At 38.6% G+C, this 17,691-nt stretch overlaps 2 protein-coding genes across 4 annotated transcripts in view; one reads left to right on the top strand and one right to left on the bottom strand.

Moving 5' to 3' along the window:
* Positions 1-1,701: 1,701 nt before the first annotated feature.
* LOC101854939 (cathepsin Z) lies at positions 1,702-16,231 on the bottom strand. The gene is made up of 7 exons (XM_005095433.3): positions 15,843-16,231; positions 11,459-11,580; positions 10,501-10,725; positions 9,192-9,342; positions 7,662-7,737; positions 5,875-5,961; positions 1,702-3,653 (listed from the first exon to the last, which is right to left on the bottom strand). The coding sequence occupies exons 1-7, from the start codon at positions 16,058-16,060 to the stop codon at positions 3,549-3,551; spliced, it is 984 nt and encodes a 327-aa protein (XP_005095490.1). The 5' UTR covers positions 16,061-16,231; the 3' UTR covers positions 1,702-3,548.
* A 260-nt stretch (positions 16,232-16,491) lies between these two features.
* LOC101854707 (DNA repair-scaffolding protein) overlaps positions 16,492-17,691 on the top strand; it is a 29,996-nt gene continuing 28,796 nt past the window's right edge. For all 3 annotated transcript variants that reach the window (XM_035969001.1, XM_035969000.1, XM_035968998.1), the window contains exon 1: positions 16,492-16,740. The gene's annotated coding sequence lies outside the window, so the exon portion shown is untranslated. The remainder of the gene's footprint in view (positions 16,741-17,691) is intronic.

Here is a 17,691-nt window from a genome sequence, read left to right as displayed (position 1 = left end):
CGTTGTGGCAATTGCTCATAAACAACACCAAGGAAAGTTTTCAGTGATCAGCTAGAGCAAGAGCTTGTCAACTATGCCTTTAAAGCTTCTAAAATATTTCAAGGTCTAACAATAGCATTAGGCTGTTTGTTAATTTCTGTGGTTGTTTATGCGCTGTTCTAATTTCGGTTTCATTCGGTTGGGAAAACTTTTTTTACGTTTTTGCACTCCGTGTGGCTACAAATGATCTTCTGGACTCTTCACAAGAAATTTTGGTGCTTTAGATTAAGTTACCTCTATCAACATATTGCTATAAACGTCGTCACAGAGATTTAAAAGCTTGAAAATTAATGGCAACTTTTATGGCAACGTTTGTCATTTTTTGGGCAACTTTTGGACAAAAAAATGACAACAAACGCAGATGCTAGCTTTTTCTCGTTTAGTATTTAGCTCTCTAGAAATGTAGCTTATTTGTTAGCCTAGGCTTGATGTTCTAATTTCCGATGACAACATTTTATTATAAACATTTACATATGACAGAGAATGAGTATTATAAGATGTCTATTTTCTTTTTAAAAGCGATTTATAAATTCCTAAGAAAAAAATACATTGTGAGGCATCATGGTGAAATCAGGCACTCCTCATAATAATGAAAGCAGAGATATCGCCATGTTTCCGCCAGTTTCACTAATTTTTTAAAGAATTTTTGTTTATTTGGTTCAACATGTCTATTTAAAATAAAAACATATTGCCATTTTCTTGATAATTTTACCTCTGAAAACAGGCGACCCCCACCTCCTTCAATTGCAAATATCTCGACTTCTATTCAAGATAGATGTATTTTTTCCCATCGAAAGGTAGTCAGTTGAATAAGCTTTATGATGATGCCAATAACTCAATAACTCCACATACCCAAAAATTGAGGAGCGCCTGATTCCAACGCGTCACGACACACATGTACTAGAAGTAGACGTGCAGACTTTTGACGCATATCCTAGAACATGACTCTGGCCATATAGCTAGCACAAGTTTTAGAAGCATAATAGTAGTTAAAACTGTCCATTACAGTCACTCAAGGTCACGGAGAAAAGTGACCGTTATAGAGTGGTCAGTACAGTGAACTCTTCGGTTAAGTTTTTTTATTTATGGCCCCAGAACTTCCTCTTGTTTACAGATCCCAACGGTTACGTTGAACTTCGGATGATTCTATTCTTTTTTTAACCCCCCTAACGACATCAACTCATCCGAGGTCAACTGTAGTAACAGGGTCCAAGTTATGGTCACTTACTGGACTTGACAAATTCCCCAGATGGTTTCAAATCTGAATCTTACGATGCTTGCAACAACAAAAAAGGTCTTATAAGTACCAAAGATTAGACGTTTAACATGAGAGTAACATACAAAGAAAAGAAAAAAGGAAAAAAAGGAGCAAACCACACAGAAAACTCGCCACAGACCCACCGTAACCTGGTAATTGGAAGATTGTGACAAAACAGTCTAGCTTAGTTTTAGTAAGAGTTTTAGTCATACTCACAACACAATTAGGCCATTTTAGTGTCAAAGACCGGAGGCGTAACATGAGAGTAACAAACACAATAAAGAAGGAAGGGGGATAAGGACAATAGGTGTTTGGTAGGAAAGAAAGAGCAAACCACACCTGAGCACCTGCAAACAGCTCACTGACAAAACACTAAAATTCAAAATCAAAGAAAACAAAGCACACAAAAGTAGTAGAGATATTTAATAAGGAGCAAAACATGATTTTGAGTCAATGATGTTCCAAATTGAGATAAAATGTGACAATTTTCAGAGTTTTTTTATTGAAAAAAAAAGGTTCTGGATGGAGAAAAATTTACACAATGAAGACGGATCACGGTTTTGAAATATATAAAAATAAAACAAACCCATAGTCGAGAGGTTGATCAAAACTAATCTCTCATACTAGTCACTGGTAACGGTAATCTGGAACCATTTTAAAGAAGGTTGAAAATAAATTCTTTCTCAGATCCACCAAACTATAAAATCAGTTCTTGCGGTAATCTGCACATTCATGATAACTGTACAAATGCAGGTAAACTAAAAGCAAACATGTTTTTCCACAATCAATTTAAAAATAAAAGATTCTCAAGCTCAGAATTGGTCACATTTGAGAATGTGAAATCATCTGAAGATTTACAATGTTGCATTTGCAAAAAGAAAATATTAAACAGACACAACTAATATCGGGTTTAAATAGAAAACAAAGGCTTGGAAAAACAACCAGTTCTTTTGAAAATAATTTTGTTTTAAAATGGCATAATGGCATCTTTGATTAGATCAAGAGATGATGTTAAAAACTAAAAATAAAAGATGTCAGTAATACATATGTGGAGAATCTAGCAGGTAAAATTTTGGTTCTTTCAAACACATTTCAATGGCACAGAAACAAAGAAATTGTTCATTCATAAGCTGAGTATAATTTACCCTGACTGATCCAATAAAACACTGAGGAAACACAGCATTCATCCACCTCAAAGGAATCAGTTAAGTGTACAGGTTATCAAAAAAGTATCTCATACTGTACACATTTCATGACTCAGGAAAATGTCTTGACGCATATCCTAGAACACGACTCTGGCCATGTACCTAGGGTAAGTCTTAGAAACAGACATGCAGCTGAAACTTCCCATAATAAGCCACTCAAGGTCACAGAGAAAAGTGAACGTTATGGACAGGTGGTCACTATAATATCAGTGTACAATGCTACCAGCTGTTCAGAATCCCTCTATGGAATGTGAATATGAGAATATCTCATCCTTTATCAGCTGTATTCAACCTTTTTAAAATCCCAATATAGACAATCTGTTGACTACAAGAAAATAGTTTTTAAGAAGGGCAAGAAATTCGTTATTTTCTTCCACTTGAAAGTAATTCTCTGTACCTTGAGATTTGGGTTTAGCTACCCAACTTCCAAGCCATGAGTTAGTCATCAAAAAATTAAATTATCCAAGTTCTTCCCCCTTTCATTTTCACACAAACAACGGCTTTTTTACATTATGTGACAGAAACATAAAGAAGATCTTTGTGGGAATAAAACTGAGAGAGTTATCAAAAGAGATAAGTTTGTGTCACAAATAGCCAAAACATAAGGTAGGGTTGTAAAGTATAACAACCAGATGAAGTGAATAAACATTCTCTACTTTGGCACCTGTTGTAAATTCAACTCAGATTTGACTCTTGAAGCCAAATTGAACATGCTGAAACCTCATTATTCATTAACACAGAAAATCAAGTATTTAGAGGCGACAATATATACAACTCCTTTGAAGAAGTGAATAATCTATAGCTTACTGTTCAGGTAAACAGAAATGTAAGCTGTTCAAAACGCAAACAATTACAAATTAAAAGTTGAGGTAACTACGGGACCCGTACAGATACTATGCCTCAACAAATTAAGTGATATATGGAATTGTAGAAAGTAGTATTCTGATTCTAATTCTAAAAAAATATAATAAAAAAAAAAAAGGGTTAGTGGCAAGAGACAACAAGAAAATCCTCTTGCTGGTATGCCATGGCTGAGTCCCTCACACTCACTCCATGATCACATCTCCGTATGCACAGTCTGTCTCCACACCCAGGGTGTATGATCCGTCCTTGTAGGTGCTGGTAACAAGACGAAGCCAACCTTCCTCTCCCTGGAAATGAAATTGTTTATTTGATTTTATAAGTCGAAAAATTATAGATGGGCAAGCAAAACGTTTTCCCACATCTTAAGAATAAGTTAAACAGTAAATGCCGGGATAACATGGTTGTAGGCTGGCATTAAAATTTGCATGCAGAGCATAACCCCTTCATTGCTAAGGGGTGCGCATTCCCACGGTCAGCACTGATTCTGATTTTCATCTAAGCTCCTTAACCATGACAGCTGTCTCATGTTTCAGTTTTGGTAGACTGTCTAGATATCTAGCCCACACAAGACATTTCGGACCCCAGATCTTTGATAGCGTTACTTTCCTCATTCACCACATTCCTCTTCTTATCCATAATCTTAAAAAGCAAACAAAAAAACTTGTAAATCTAAGTCAAATAGCGAAACTGCCATTTTAAAGTCATTTTGGTATATGTTTTCAGAAAGCACGTGGTCATCCACAAGACCAGACCTGTATTTATGAATTGCTTTCAAGGCTAGCAGTAAACTAAGAGAAGCAAACTTGATACCGAATATTAGACCTGCATGTGAGAGCCTCAACCAGACTGTCTGAAAATTTTGTGGGTGTCATATAAGGAAGGGCTTCCGAGTAACGAGCGAACTCCCCAACACAAACACAATAAAGAAGATACTTAACTCTACCCCAAAAAAGAACCTGCAACAGCCTTCATGTGAAATAAAAGCCAGCACAAGTACAAATGAAAAAAAACAAACACACCCAAAAACAATTGCGAAGTAATAGGGTTTGATTAAGTTTGATACAATAACATAACAGAATTGGAATATGATAGTACTCTAAATAAATCTACATCTAGAATCTAGATCTAGTAGAACAAGTGAATAAGAATAAGGCCTTGAACGAGAAATTCGCATCCGATTCCAAACAGAGGGACTCAGTTGAGTCTAATAGATCTACATAATTTACGCACCAGATGAAATGCTCTTTCACCAAAATTAATATTACAGCACAACCTATAATAGGGTTTGACACAATAGAATTGGAATATAAATCCTCCATTGAGGTCTATAATGATCTATATAAATCTAGATTTAGGTCTAGATTCTCGACTTAGAACAAGTGAGTAGGACTTGAAAGAATCCACATCCGAACAATAATTCGTCAACAGACGAATTTCAAAACGGCCACTCGATAGCATCGGTCGGCTCGCGGGTCGGGTTGCGATTGTCGGCACACATGTAGGTCTAAATATATGCACATTTTTTTAAATTTCCAAATATGAATCTCCACTGTGCTTGTGGCTAAATCTTAGAAGAAAAATAACCATATGATTAGCAGGACCCATGTCATGTCTTACAGGCAACTATGAACAGCAAATACAGCAATACTGCCAACTGGCATGACATCCATGGTATGGCACAAAGCTAAAAATCACTCATTTTCATGATGTAGGGGTATGACATTAAGACAACAAAGGGTTCAATACAATAACAATAGTGCATCTGACAACACACTCTAGTGGGCGAACACAGTAATAAATGCAAATAGAAAATGTACATTTCAAACTTAATCATAGGGATCTGTACTGTAAAGAAGAGGTGCTGAGACTTGAGAAATTGAACAACTTAACCGAAGATCAACTCAAGCTAGTCAACAAACTGAGTTGACTGTATTTGTATCTTTAAAAATCCATTTGTGTCACCACATGGTGGAATCAGGCACTCGTCAATTTTGGGCATGTGGAGTTATTGTTATCACCTTAAAGCTTGTCCATTTGTGTCTTTTTATAGAAAAAATACAGATATATCTTGAATAGAAGTCAAGGTATTTGCAATTGAAGGAGTGGTTTCAGAGGTAAAATTAGTGAGAAAATGGCCACGAACGTTTGGTGCCAAAGTTTGAGAGCTGTTGACAATTTTTGTGTTTTTACTCAACATTTTAAGTAAAATGTACAACTTTAAAAAAATTAATTAATTAAGATAAAAGGTGTTGAGCTAAAAGACAAAAATTCGACAAAAATTGTAAAACTGGCAGAAAAATGCCAACATCTTTGATTTCATTATTTTGACGAGCGTCCAATTTCACTATGATGCCCCACATTTAATTTCTGGTTGTTTTGACATATGTTTCCAACACCACTCTGTGAGAGTACAGTGTGAGCAAAATTATCGCTGCTATGGGAAATGGAGGCCAGTAAGAATTGACTGCTGAAAGAGTTAGGTAAACTACTCTGCCTTTTACCACTTACCCAGTATGTTCCCCAAGAATTACGAACAATCCAATACTCAACGCCATTCTCAACTCCCCAGCCTGCCACTGAGATAATGTGATTGATCTGGAAAGCAAAAGAAATTTTTAAAAAAAATTAATACTAATAATTCTCAATAAACAGACAATAACAACAAAGGGATAGAAAGTGGGTAACAGAGTAGCAATTTGATTTAAAAAGACAAACCTTGTTTTAAAAAGAGAGGAATGAAAGAATACACAAAAACTGATTTTCCTAAAGTGAAGTAAATTCTGGATATATATATATATTATATTACAACGGAAACCTGATATAACAGGGATGGTGGGAGTAGAGAAAATGTCCTGTTATATCCGACCCCTGTTAAATCAGAAATGCAAAGGAAAGTAAGCATTTGTGGACTAAACCAGCTGTACTTATTCATGGGTAGTTTCCCTTGCCACAAGTACCCACGAACACGCGTTTTGGCACAAATTTTCTCATTGCCTCCTTAAACAACACCAGAAGAGCATCTGCATCGGGTAGTCTCATATTCTTTCGGTCCAGAGCAAACATTTCATAGGATTATGCTGCCACTATCTTCTCCCTATCCTTGATAATGGTGTGAATCGACCATTGTGGAATGTCGAACTGATGACAAATCTCTGCCAGTGGAGCTTGCTTTTTGTCAACAGCCAGGATTATTTCGTATTTTTGTCAATTGAAAGGCATTTTCTCTAGCACTTGACATCGTCGGTGACACATTATGCATGCGTGTTGCTAGGTTTCGGGCCTCATCGAGGTCTGCAGCACACTGCAGCCCACTCTCGCTCCACATGCAGCGTGTGCTTGCAGTGGCATGGCTTGCGTGGGCTTGCTCCATCATTGCGTTACTCTCTCTCTCTTACTTTTTACTCATTGTTAACGAGCCTTTGTCCCTCCTGCTATAAACGGTTGGGCTCCGATGAGGCCCTGTTATTGCCGATAACTTTTAATAGAGACAAAGAGTAGGAAAAAACGGGGATTTTAAAAATCCCTGTTATTACCGGATCCCTGTTATATATGGTTTCCACTGTACTTAGTTTAGTTTTAGTAGAGGTTTTACGGAGCTTGCAACTGCATATGGTCATATGAGCGCCAGAAGATTAGATGTTTGTTTTTGTAAAGTGTTTTACGGCGCTCGCAACTGTGTAAGGTCATATGAGCGCGCAGGACACACCTAATATTTTCAGTTGGTAGGAAATTTTGAATTTTGCCCGGGTGGCGGCCGAAGCTTACTCTTATCGATATTAGACCACCAAGGGATCTTTAACGTGCACAACTTGCACACGAGACCTCCGAGATTTTTCGCCCTTGTCCGAGAAGGCTAGGTGTAGATCTTTCCTACCAGAAGATCAGGGATGTGGCTAAAAGACAGCAGAAAGAAGAAGCGAAGGAGTAACAGTAGAAAGGCTACAGAAAGAATCAGGAGCCCAGAAGAAGGGGCAAAGGAGGTGAGGGGGTGGGGGCAGAAAGAGGAGACGAAAGCAGACGACAAAACATTGCTAGAGAGCAGGAAATGAGGTGAAAGGAGACAAATTTAGAGAAGAAGAATTTTTCGGTCGCTACCCGGGTTCGAACCCGGGACCCTTTGAATGAGAGGCCAACACCTTAACCTCTAGGCCACGAGAGCCCCCCAGAAGATTAGAGGTGTTACAAGAGAGTAACAAACATAAAAAAGAAGAAGGATATATCCCACTGGATATATAAATTATGATTCTATGATAAATGAAAAGTAATGTTAAAATCTGGGACGGTGAATTTCTTACCGCAGGATAGTCCAAATGCTCAGCATAAATGCCACCTGTATACTTCTCCAGGGTGTCGGTGGCTTCAATTCCACAACTGAAAGAGAAAGAACAAAAATGATTTAGAGTCAGTTGAATTCATTTTGTAACAACACTACATGAGATACTTTGAAAAAGAGTTCATCATCTCGCAACACCGAAGGTCCATAACATCAATATGGAGAAAGAACTCTCAAAATGCAAGGCAAGTTTTGAACACATAATCTGCCAAGAATAACACTTTATGATAACGAAAAGACTATTCGGACCTAATAGACAAAAATTACATTCGGATTCTGAATTGAGTCCAGCATGACGTCTGTTCCGACTTCCGACCCTATTTCCTAAATATTTCCTGCATTTATGAAAATGGTTTTCCATTATAATGATTACAATCGAGACGTGAGTTTTAATATCCAGTTACTATATCTATCCTAATGATCCCTGCATCATTAAATGAACAGAACAACCAAATTGAGTTGACCTTGCTGGGGGCAAAGTTAATTATGTTGACCAATGAGACTGCGCATAGCAATCACGCACTCTCGACTTGCTGGGGGAGGAGGTGATGGGAAGAGGCCACGGCTGTCGGTTTTGTGCAATGTGATTTAAAAAATAATTAATTACATAAAAACACACAACAAAATGAAATTACACATGTGGAAAGACAAATGGTGGTGGAAGTAATGATGATGCTATAGTGGTGGTGGAAAGACCCTGAGTTGTCGGTCACCGTGTACTTAGGCACTGCCATTGGGTAACGAGAGTGCACTCTTTTGACTTGCGACACAATTACATACTCCTAATACGAGGGCTGTCCCACGGAAAACCATAATTTCGCTGTAATTTGAAAACTATTCAATATTTCCACATTCTGTAAACGCATAATTGTAAAACAATCATTTAGAAATTTCCTGATTGAGCACCATAAGAATCGCACGAATCAAATGAACACACCAGTTCTCCAAGCCTTTTGGAAAATTGATCATGGGCAGAAGTCAGGTCAGTCATTCGGTTTCTGACCGCAAAAGGTCTCAAACCTATAGAAATACACACTGAAATAAAGTCAGTTTACGGGGAGAAAGTAATGGCAAAGTCACAGGTATGTGAGTGGTGTAGTAAGTTCAAAGCCGCGCATACGGATGTCAATGACAAAGTTCACCCAGGACCTTGTTTTTCTGCAAAGACTGAGGCAAACAAGAGTTGCATTAACGAACTCATTCAAACAGACAGGCACCTTAAAATTCGCCAAATTTTCGAGTTGCTAAACATTTCAAAGTCGACTGACCATAGGATAATGTTTGATGAGCTGCACAATCGAAAGGTCTCAGATTTACAAATTTACTCAAATTCCCCGGGCATTCCCAGGTCTCTGCGATTTTTTTCAAATTCCCGGGGCTTGGCAGTCACCCTGTAAAAAGTCCGTCATACATCTCTTTTCAAAATGGCGAATGGTATAATAAGTAGCCAAGAAAAGGACTGCAACGGAAATGAAATGAGAAAGATTGTCACCTGATGGGTCCGTTTTTATAAATCTCAGCCTTCATAGCATCCCTGCCACTCACAGGACCATACTCTGAGATCTTCCATCTCTTGAAATTGGGCACCAAAGAGCAGGCCCCACCATAACTGCATGTCTTGCACGTGTTCTCAGGGGAGCATTCTGAAAAAGATCCCATTGGTTCATGACAAAATAGTGAAAACACTCAGAGGAATTTTTTTTAACTTGCTCTGGATAACATTGTACTAAGTTGAAATATTTTAATTTAGAAGAGTTTTAATAGTGATAAAAGCTATTAAAATCAATAGAAATCTTCATCAGGATTCACTTCCGACCACGCGTTTTTTCTGTCATAATGACTGTACAAGACAACCCGTCTAAGACAATCAATGTTCTCAACAATGGAAGGTCGTCTTGAAAAATTTGGCTAGTAGTTCTTTCATCAATAAAAATTTTACAGTGATGGTCTGTAGTTTCAGTGCAACTCCTTACAATTTGTTATCTCAGTTCTGTCTAAAATTCTAGCTGTGAAACCCCCCAAAACACTATTTATGTCAAACCAAGTTTTAAAAAAGACAAATTTCAAACTTTTCAAATTCAAAACTGATCCAGCATCGCTATCTGAGGGCAATGCATTGAATCAGACAAAAGTCAAGGTTTTTTTTCTCCCTTTTATTTGTATGTTACACTACACCAGTCTCGCCCAAAACCTTCTTATGTCAAAGACAAGAAGATGAGTCTACATTCTAATAAGTTTTCACAATGGTTAAGATACATAAGTGAAATGTCTGCCCACCGTGGCAGAATTGTTCTATACTTAGTATGAGATTGTGTACAAAGAGGTCTTTTGGAAGCATGGGCTAAAAATTCGTATTCCTAGAAGGCTGAGAAATGTTTCTAAGTGATCTAAGGTCTGCTAGGGTAAAAGATCATGTAAAGCCCAAAGAGAGCTTGCTGTTGAACCTGGACATGTGCTTTACAAATAGCCACCATAGAATAACAAAGTTCTATCTGTTCAGTACCCAGTTTTGAGAAATTTGACCTAAAAGTATTTGAGTTTCACTATATCCCAATCTTTTTTTTAAGCAATTCTTTAAATATCTTTATAACGACTCCAGATAATCTTCTGATTTTGAAAAAGCAGACAGAACATTTGGTTTCTCACCTTATGATCTTAGTAACTGAAGATGGCAAAAAATGTCAGAAATAAAACTGTAATTCTAAGGTAGCGAAATGATATTTATCATTCATAATAAGAATCCTGCTATAGTTTGGATAAAACTTCCTGAACCAGAACTATGTGCATGTCATATGTCTTACCACCATCCTTAGCCTGGTAGTTGTTGCATGTTTCATCTGGGATTCCTGAAGTGCTCGCGTACTTCCAGACTCCCTTGTCGTCTCCCCCCTCACAGCTCCCAGCATTGGCACAGTCAATGACCTCCTGAACTGACAGATAAGCGCTGGGCCAGGCTCCCTTTCTCTTGATATTGATTCTGTCTGCCATCGCACTAGTGGAGCCCATAGCCCAGCATGAACCACAGTCTGAGGATTTAGAAATTTGGCCAATCAGCTCAATGGTACAAACTCTCCACTTCTCAAATACATTATCAAAAGTTCAAGAAACAGTACACAATTTAACTTAACACCCAGGGAACAAAATAATATTCCGAGAACTGTCTGATCACCAGTTTGAAGAAATTAAAATGGCGTCAAATTTTTAAAGCTGAAAAATAGAAAAGAAAAAAAAAGGCTGATGGTCTGGCATGTTCTAACCCTTTGAGCCCTTGCCACCAGTACACTGGTGGCGCATAAAACTGCCCATATATCTAGCCACCCATACAGTAGTGAGCAAGACCCCATCCCTAAAACGGCTCGCCTGGAACAAATCGTGCAAAGAAAACCGTGTTCACAACACAAGAAGTTAATTGTAATTTTGAAGATCTTTCAGAACAAGATGCTAGTAAAGATGAGGACTACCATGAGTGGGACATGGGATGTGATTCTGAAGATCACATGAATGTTAGTAATACATCGTTTAGGAACTCTGGCCGAGGGACAAGGTAGCATCAAGAGGACATGGCTCAAAGAGTTAATTTACATACTAATCTAGTTTGATATACCATTAACACACCCCATTCCTTTCATTTTCATTTTGTTCCAATACCATATATCCATTAACAATCTGTCTCTACCTTGCTACATTAGAGAGAAAAAAAAATTATTTACAGGGGAAATCTGGAAAATTTTTAAAAAATATATATTATAGGCTACTTACACTGGGGTATGTGTTGATTCCGGGATGTGCTTGCGTAGTTAACACCGCTCACATTTCTCCAGTCAAACGCCTTGGGAAGACTGGAGAGAACTTTAAGACTCTCAAATGGCCTTGGCTTGGTCCTGAAACACAAGAAGTCATTTTAATGAAATGAAAGACTAAAAAACATTGACAGCCTTTCTGTTTCTTCAATTAGATTTTAAAAACACTAGCAAAAACAAGATCCAAAACTTTTCAAATGTTTTTGTTTCTGTGCAAGAACTATCAAACCTTTAGAACAGATGCCCATTTGTCAAATGCATAATCCGTTCAGATCAGGTAAAAATAGTGCTGGCCACTACAACAAGAACAGAATCAGATTAAAAATTGACCTCTGCTTAACGTCACCAAATTTGTCCTTAAAAGTCAATTATTAACTCGTAAAGGCCTGTTGTACTTCGCATCTATACAAACAAAAAGATCAGACCCTACAAAACTTACCGTAGCCTTCTCATTGGCTGCCCTGCCCTTAATTTCATCAGATCTGAACAATCTGGAGGGTTTCAAGGGGACATGACCCACTGGTATGTCCCAATGCACCCTTATAAACATCATAATTTGATATATTTCTATTTTTGGACTTGGGTATGAGATTTTCTATAGACCAAATATACAGCCGTTTAGCCCTGTAAATCAGTGAGTTTACATGTCGCAGGTGACTGAATTATAAAATCAAGACTACAAATCTGGAAGATTGCCCCTACCCTACCCGCTGCCCTAACCTGGCTTCATTTGAAATTGTAATCATTTAGAACAAACACGGTTTATATTATAATATAGGAAGTGGCTATTCTCACCTCAGGTGAGAATAATAATTGGCTGCGGATATATGGTACAATATTTATAACTCTAAACGGTTATTAGTACAATTATACCAATAACCAGACAGAGTTATTTGTAAAATTATTCTAATTTTGGGGGTTGTTGGTATAAATAAGCCTATATCTAGGCATGCAATTGGTTGTCCCCTGGGTAGAGCATCAAATATTAATATTAAGGCCCGGTTACATGTAACGATAAATTGTACAAAAACTGAACTATCTAGCGATCATACGATAAATCGTCAGGTGTAACTACAAAATTGTACAACATTTGGACGATCGAAAGATGGTTTGGAGATTCGATCGTGAAATCAAGCGTTGCTTGATATTTTTCGTGCGAACATGGTCAGATTTGGGGGAGACGTGCAGTGATGTAGATTCACTTTGAAATTTGCCGTTGCGCAGAATTCAACTCTGGGCTCAAAATTTTTTAGATCTTTATCGTATGTAAAAAACTGATTTCATATTCAGAATCAGCATCTCTAAATAAGCAAAGTCGTTCGCGAAGAACCTGATTTGGTGTGTTGTGTATATTTTAGCAATTTTATTATTTAGTGGAACGTCAATGGTGAAGAGCATCAAGGTCACTCGGTGCGTTGCACATCTGCAGTCAGGTCAAAGTTTCTCTTTCTACACACAACACGTAACAGTATGGCCAACTTTTTCTAAAGACACTGTTCTGCTATATATATCAAAATGTACAGGGGAGGGGTGGGCTCTCATGAACTAGAGGTACAGTGTTCGCCTTTCATTCATTAGGTCCAGAGCTCGAAACCCACGCTTCCCAGGCAAATTGCTGTCTTCGCAAAGAGAACATGGTGGCTTTATTGTGACTCAGAATCTCCTCGATAAAAAAAACCGGAAGATAGATTGGAACGTGTAAACAGACAACACAGTTCGATAAAACGGCCAGTCCTCCCATACGACGAATCTGATACAATTTATTGTGGCGTGTAAGCAGAGCTTTTGGTGTTGTTTTAATTTATATTAACCCCTGTAACTCTGTGCAATGACTTCAATTTTTCTTGTCTAAAAAAGAGTTCTTTATTACAAACAAAAAGGCCCCCCCCCCCCTCCCATCACACACGCACACACACACACCTTTTCCACCCCCAAAACACTCCATCAAAGCCATTTTAACATTCCATTGTTGTTGTTTTTCTATCATTGTTCAATGTTATTGTTGACTTAAGAGAACCGCGTTGGTCTATAAGCTTGCTTTCCTCTGTAAGGTCTTTAATAACGTAATGAACAGTAGACCTATTATCTTACTGTGATATGATTTTTGACTATACCAAACTCCCTCTCATCAAATGAGTTAAAACTGAATCTCTTCGGTGTTATGAAGACTTAGATTTAAATTATTTTTTTTTAACAGAACGGGGAGGGGGAGGGAAGGGAGTACGATGACGTAGGTTAACGTCACATCCGCTCGCATTGGCCGTCGACCTTTGCCTAGTAAAGTCAGCCTACAAATTTACATCACCAAAGCCCGCCCCCCTCCTCCCCCCCCTCTCTCTCTTGGGGCGCCCGCGCTTGCTCTCTTTCTCGCTCGCTTGTCCTCTCTCTCCCCTCTCTCTCCCTCTCTGTCTTTCTCTTTCTTTCTCCGTGCCCCCTCCCCCCCTCTCTCTCTTTCTCTCCCCCTCCCTCTCTGTCTTTCTCTTTCTTTCTCCGTGCCCCCTCCCCCCCTCTCTTTCTCTCCCCCTCCCTTTTTTTCAATTAAAATAGATAATCTAGCGTTGTCAATTAGTTATAAATGTTTGGAAATTAAATTAATGTACTATGGAAGAAGAACAGCTAATGAATTGTTTTGAAACCGAGTCAGCTAATGAATCGTTTTGAAACCGAGTCAGCTAATGAATCGTTTTGAAACTGAGTCTGCTAATGAATTGATGCTACCTTAAAAAAATGGTAGCGTCAATTGCCACCGAGTGACGCGGTGGCAATTGACAAAAATTGACTTTTTGTCAATTGCCATCGAGTGAAGCGGTGTCAAGTCTGAAAACAACACTGTCTTTAGCATTATATGTATAATGTGTGTCTAATGGGTCAATTTGTTTTCAACTAATTTCATTGGACGAGCATCTAATCTAGAGCTATGGTACCAACTTGGCGTGTTTTCAATGAGACGTAGGCCTAGATCTAAGCTAGACTTAGCCTACACTTTGGTGTAGAACCAACACAGGCAATTCTAGAAGTAGAAGGTCACAAACGCACACAAACTCAAGCAGAAATTCACGTTATATCGGGGAACATAAATCGGGGGACGGGGGTCAGGAAAACACACACGGAGGGACAGAGAAGCGAACGCACAACACCTAGCACTCGAGCACAATAAGCTAGATCTACCCGCCAACGCAAAAGAGCTCCAATTTACTCGGTGGCAATTGACAAAAAGTCAATTTTTGTCAATTGCCACCGCGTCACTCGGTGGCAATTGACACTACCTAAAAAAAATAGGCCTACTGAATTGTTATAAATTTTTAGTGTGCAGTACCTAAAGTATTTGAGAGTGCATGTATTTTAAACCTCCTGTTTTCTAATGTTAATAATAGGATAGGGCCTAAGATTTATAAGTACGGCTAGACTGGCAGTCTAGCCGTACTTAAGTGTCTTAAGTACGGGCTAGACTTCTTGGCTAGCCGTACTTAAGAACGGGTAGACAGCCAGGCTAGCCGTACTTAAGGCAGGACGGCTAGACTGTCAGGCTAGCCGTACTTAATATTGATGGCTGAAGTGTAAATGAAATTTTTTGTTTGCAATGCCTAAAGTATTTGTATTTCAGACAAGAAAGTGGCTATTCTCACCTGCCCGGAAGTTCTCGCAAGATCAACTCCTCCCCTCTTCTCTCTCTCTCTCTCTTTCTGAATACTGTCTATCGGTGTGGACGATCAAATTGACCAAAACAAAGTTAAAAAATGATGTTAAAACACAAAAGTAAATTAATTTGGTTGTCTACAAAGATGCTACGGCTATTTAACTTTTCGAATCGAGCCGAACTACGCGGGTCGCCATTTTGTTTTGCCCGGAAATTCTCGCGCTACTCCTCTCTCTCTTTCTCTCTCTCTCTCCACTGCCCACAGACAAAATTGTACGCTTTTAGTAGGCTACAGTTGTAATGGAACGTTTGTTCACGGCACAGAATTCTACAATTTTTCTGTTATCACAGTGTAGAATTCTGTGGTTTAGGGTGAACGCAAAATTTGGTGAACGTGCACCGGGTGAGAATAGCCACAAGACTCGCTTGCACTATTCTCACTCCGGGTGAGAATAGAGGTGGCCTTCAGACAAAACCAAAAGGTGCCTTACTGACTTCCATGTATTTGAACCTGAATAATTACTAGATCTAGATCTAATGAGACCTGTGTACGTTAACAGGCTTGAGTCGATAGGGCCAAAACTAGATCTAAGTACGGCTAGACTGCTGGCAGTCTAGGCTAGCCGTTCTTAAGACAAGTACGGCTAGACTCTCAGTCTCAGTCTAGCTAGCCTAGCCACTTCGATATATATAATATAATACTTACTTAACATACTGCTTGGGGTCGGAAAAGTTGGTCATCTTGACGTAGCATGGATGAGAGTACCGACGTTCTGGCTCTGGTGCAGTTTCTCTACTTTTCTCCTTGTTAACCGTTTCTGACTCGAATAGAGCAGACTCTTCGATCGTCATAGTTTTCACAATCACACTGCATGACGCTCCATAGATGCAGAGCAGCAAAGAGATATAAACCAGCTTATGCATGGTGACAGTTTTCTGAAAGAATGTATTATATATATATATTTATCTGAGGGAGTGACTTCTTTCGGCAACGGGCACAGCGTCAACGGTGGAATCAGAAAGACACAACTTCAGTTCTTGGCTGTGACAAGAGGTGTGTATCCATTGAATAAGTCATGTGATTTTACAACATTGTTATTGTCAGATTTTCATCACTACCCAAACTCTATTCTTGATGTTCACACTTTTCTTTACTTTCATATTCTATGCACCAAATATGAACGTCAAAAATGGAAAAAATAATACAATTTATTATTAAAGTATTCTAGATTCTATATTTTGTTGAATTGAGAATAATATGCTTGAAAAGCTAAAATGTAAACATTCATTTCACTTTTTTAAAATGACAAATTGGCAAAGTAATTGTGTACACCGGAGGTAGTCACGTGACTTTGCTTTGTTGTGTAGGTCAGAAAAAGAGAAAGACTATACTATTAAATAATAGCTTCTACTTTTATCACGAGATTGACGTGTCATGGTCACGCGGAGTTGTGGCATTGCAAATTGTTATAATGCTATGAAGGCCTAATTGTTTTCATAGCTATTTCACGCGCCTATTACCCGATTGAACTAGATTATAAAGGAGGCGGGCTGCTTCGACACTGCCTCCTATCGGACGCGTCGCACGCATTGGAGACCCTTCTGTACTAGTATTTAAAGTTAGATAGATCATATATATATAATATATATATATATATATAGAATCTTCGATTTCTGAGTGGGGAGAAAGGTTATCAAGTTTCTATTATAATAATTTAGCCTTGGTCTTTCTACAAGAATGTCGATTCGGGGCGTAAAAAAAAAAGAAACAAACATAGGCCTACGGCCTGGGCTATGGAACCTTAAACTTAAAATAATTTTTTGAAACACTTGACAGGGACAACGTACCCCGCTCTCCGACTCGGAGAAAAATACACCACACCCCTGGTCGTGGTGCTCCTGACTGAAGTCTTTAGGCCATTCCCAAAGGGGGGGGGGGGGGATATTAATCTCGAGTTTTTTGCACAGTAGAGTTGTAAAATGGGCTGATTCATCGCAATGTCATTCATAATTGTGCCTGACCTGCTACAGTCTAGGGAACTGCTGCTTTTTCTTTCCTAATCTTTACTATCGTCATTTTTCCTCGATTTCTTTTGTTATCACGACTCTTGTCCCGCTATTTCCGGGGTGCCTTGATTAGTCGAAGCCACAGAATTCTACACTTAAGTGTAGAATTCTGTGGTCGAAGCAGATTTTGTGCAGCTGAAGCTAGAGAGGTGAGCAGAGATAAGGTTGACCTGATTCCCTATTCTAAGGGTTGACATCCACCCCATTGGCGCTCATATTATTACCTTATGCAATTGCCAGCGCCGTAAAACCTCTACTACAGCAAACAATTAAAGAGAAATACAAATTGTATTTGTAGGCTTTCCATGGCCCGTCCTGTCAGACAGAGATTCATGATGTATACCATGTATAACTACTTAAAATTTTTACTGACACGGAATTATGCTCTTCTATAATTTCCCAGTACATGTGTAATAATTCAAATTGGCCTCGATCCTCTCACAGAATCTAAAAAAGATCTTTTATGAATGCTAAGCCACCCCCCCCCC

This window comes from Aplysia californica, unplaced genomic scaffold (assembly GCF_000002075.1).
Source record: "Aplysia californica isolate F4 #8 unplaced genomic scaffold, AplCal3.0 scaffold00104, whole genome shotgun sequence".
Classification (NCBI taxonomy): Eukaryota; Metazoa; Mollusca; class Gastropoda; order Aplysiida; family Aplysiidae; genus Aplysia; species Aplysia californica.
This window is presented reverse-complemented; position numbering and strand designations above follow the sequence as displayed.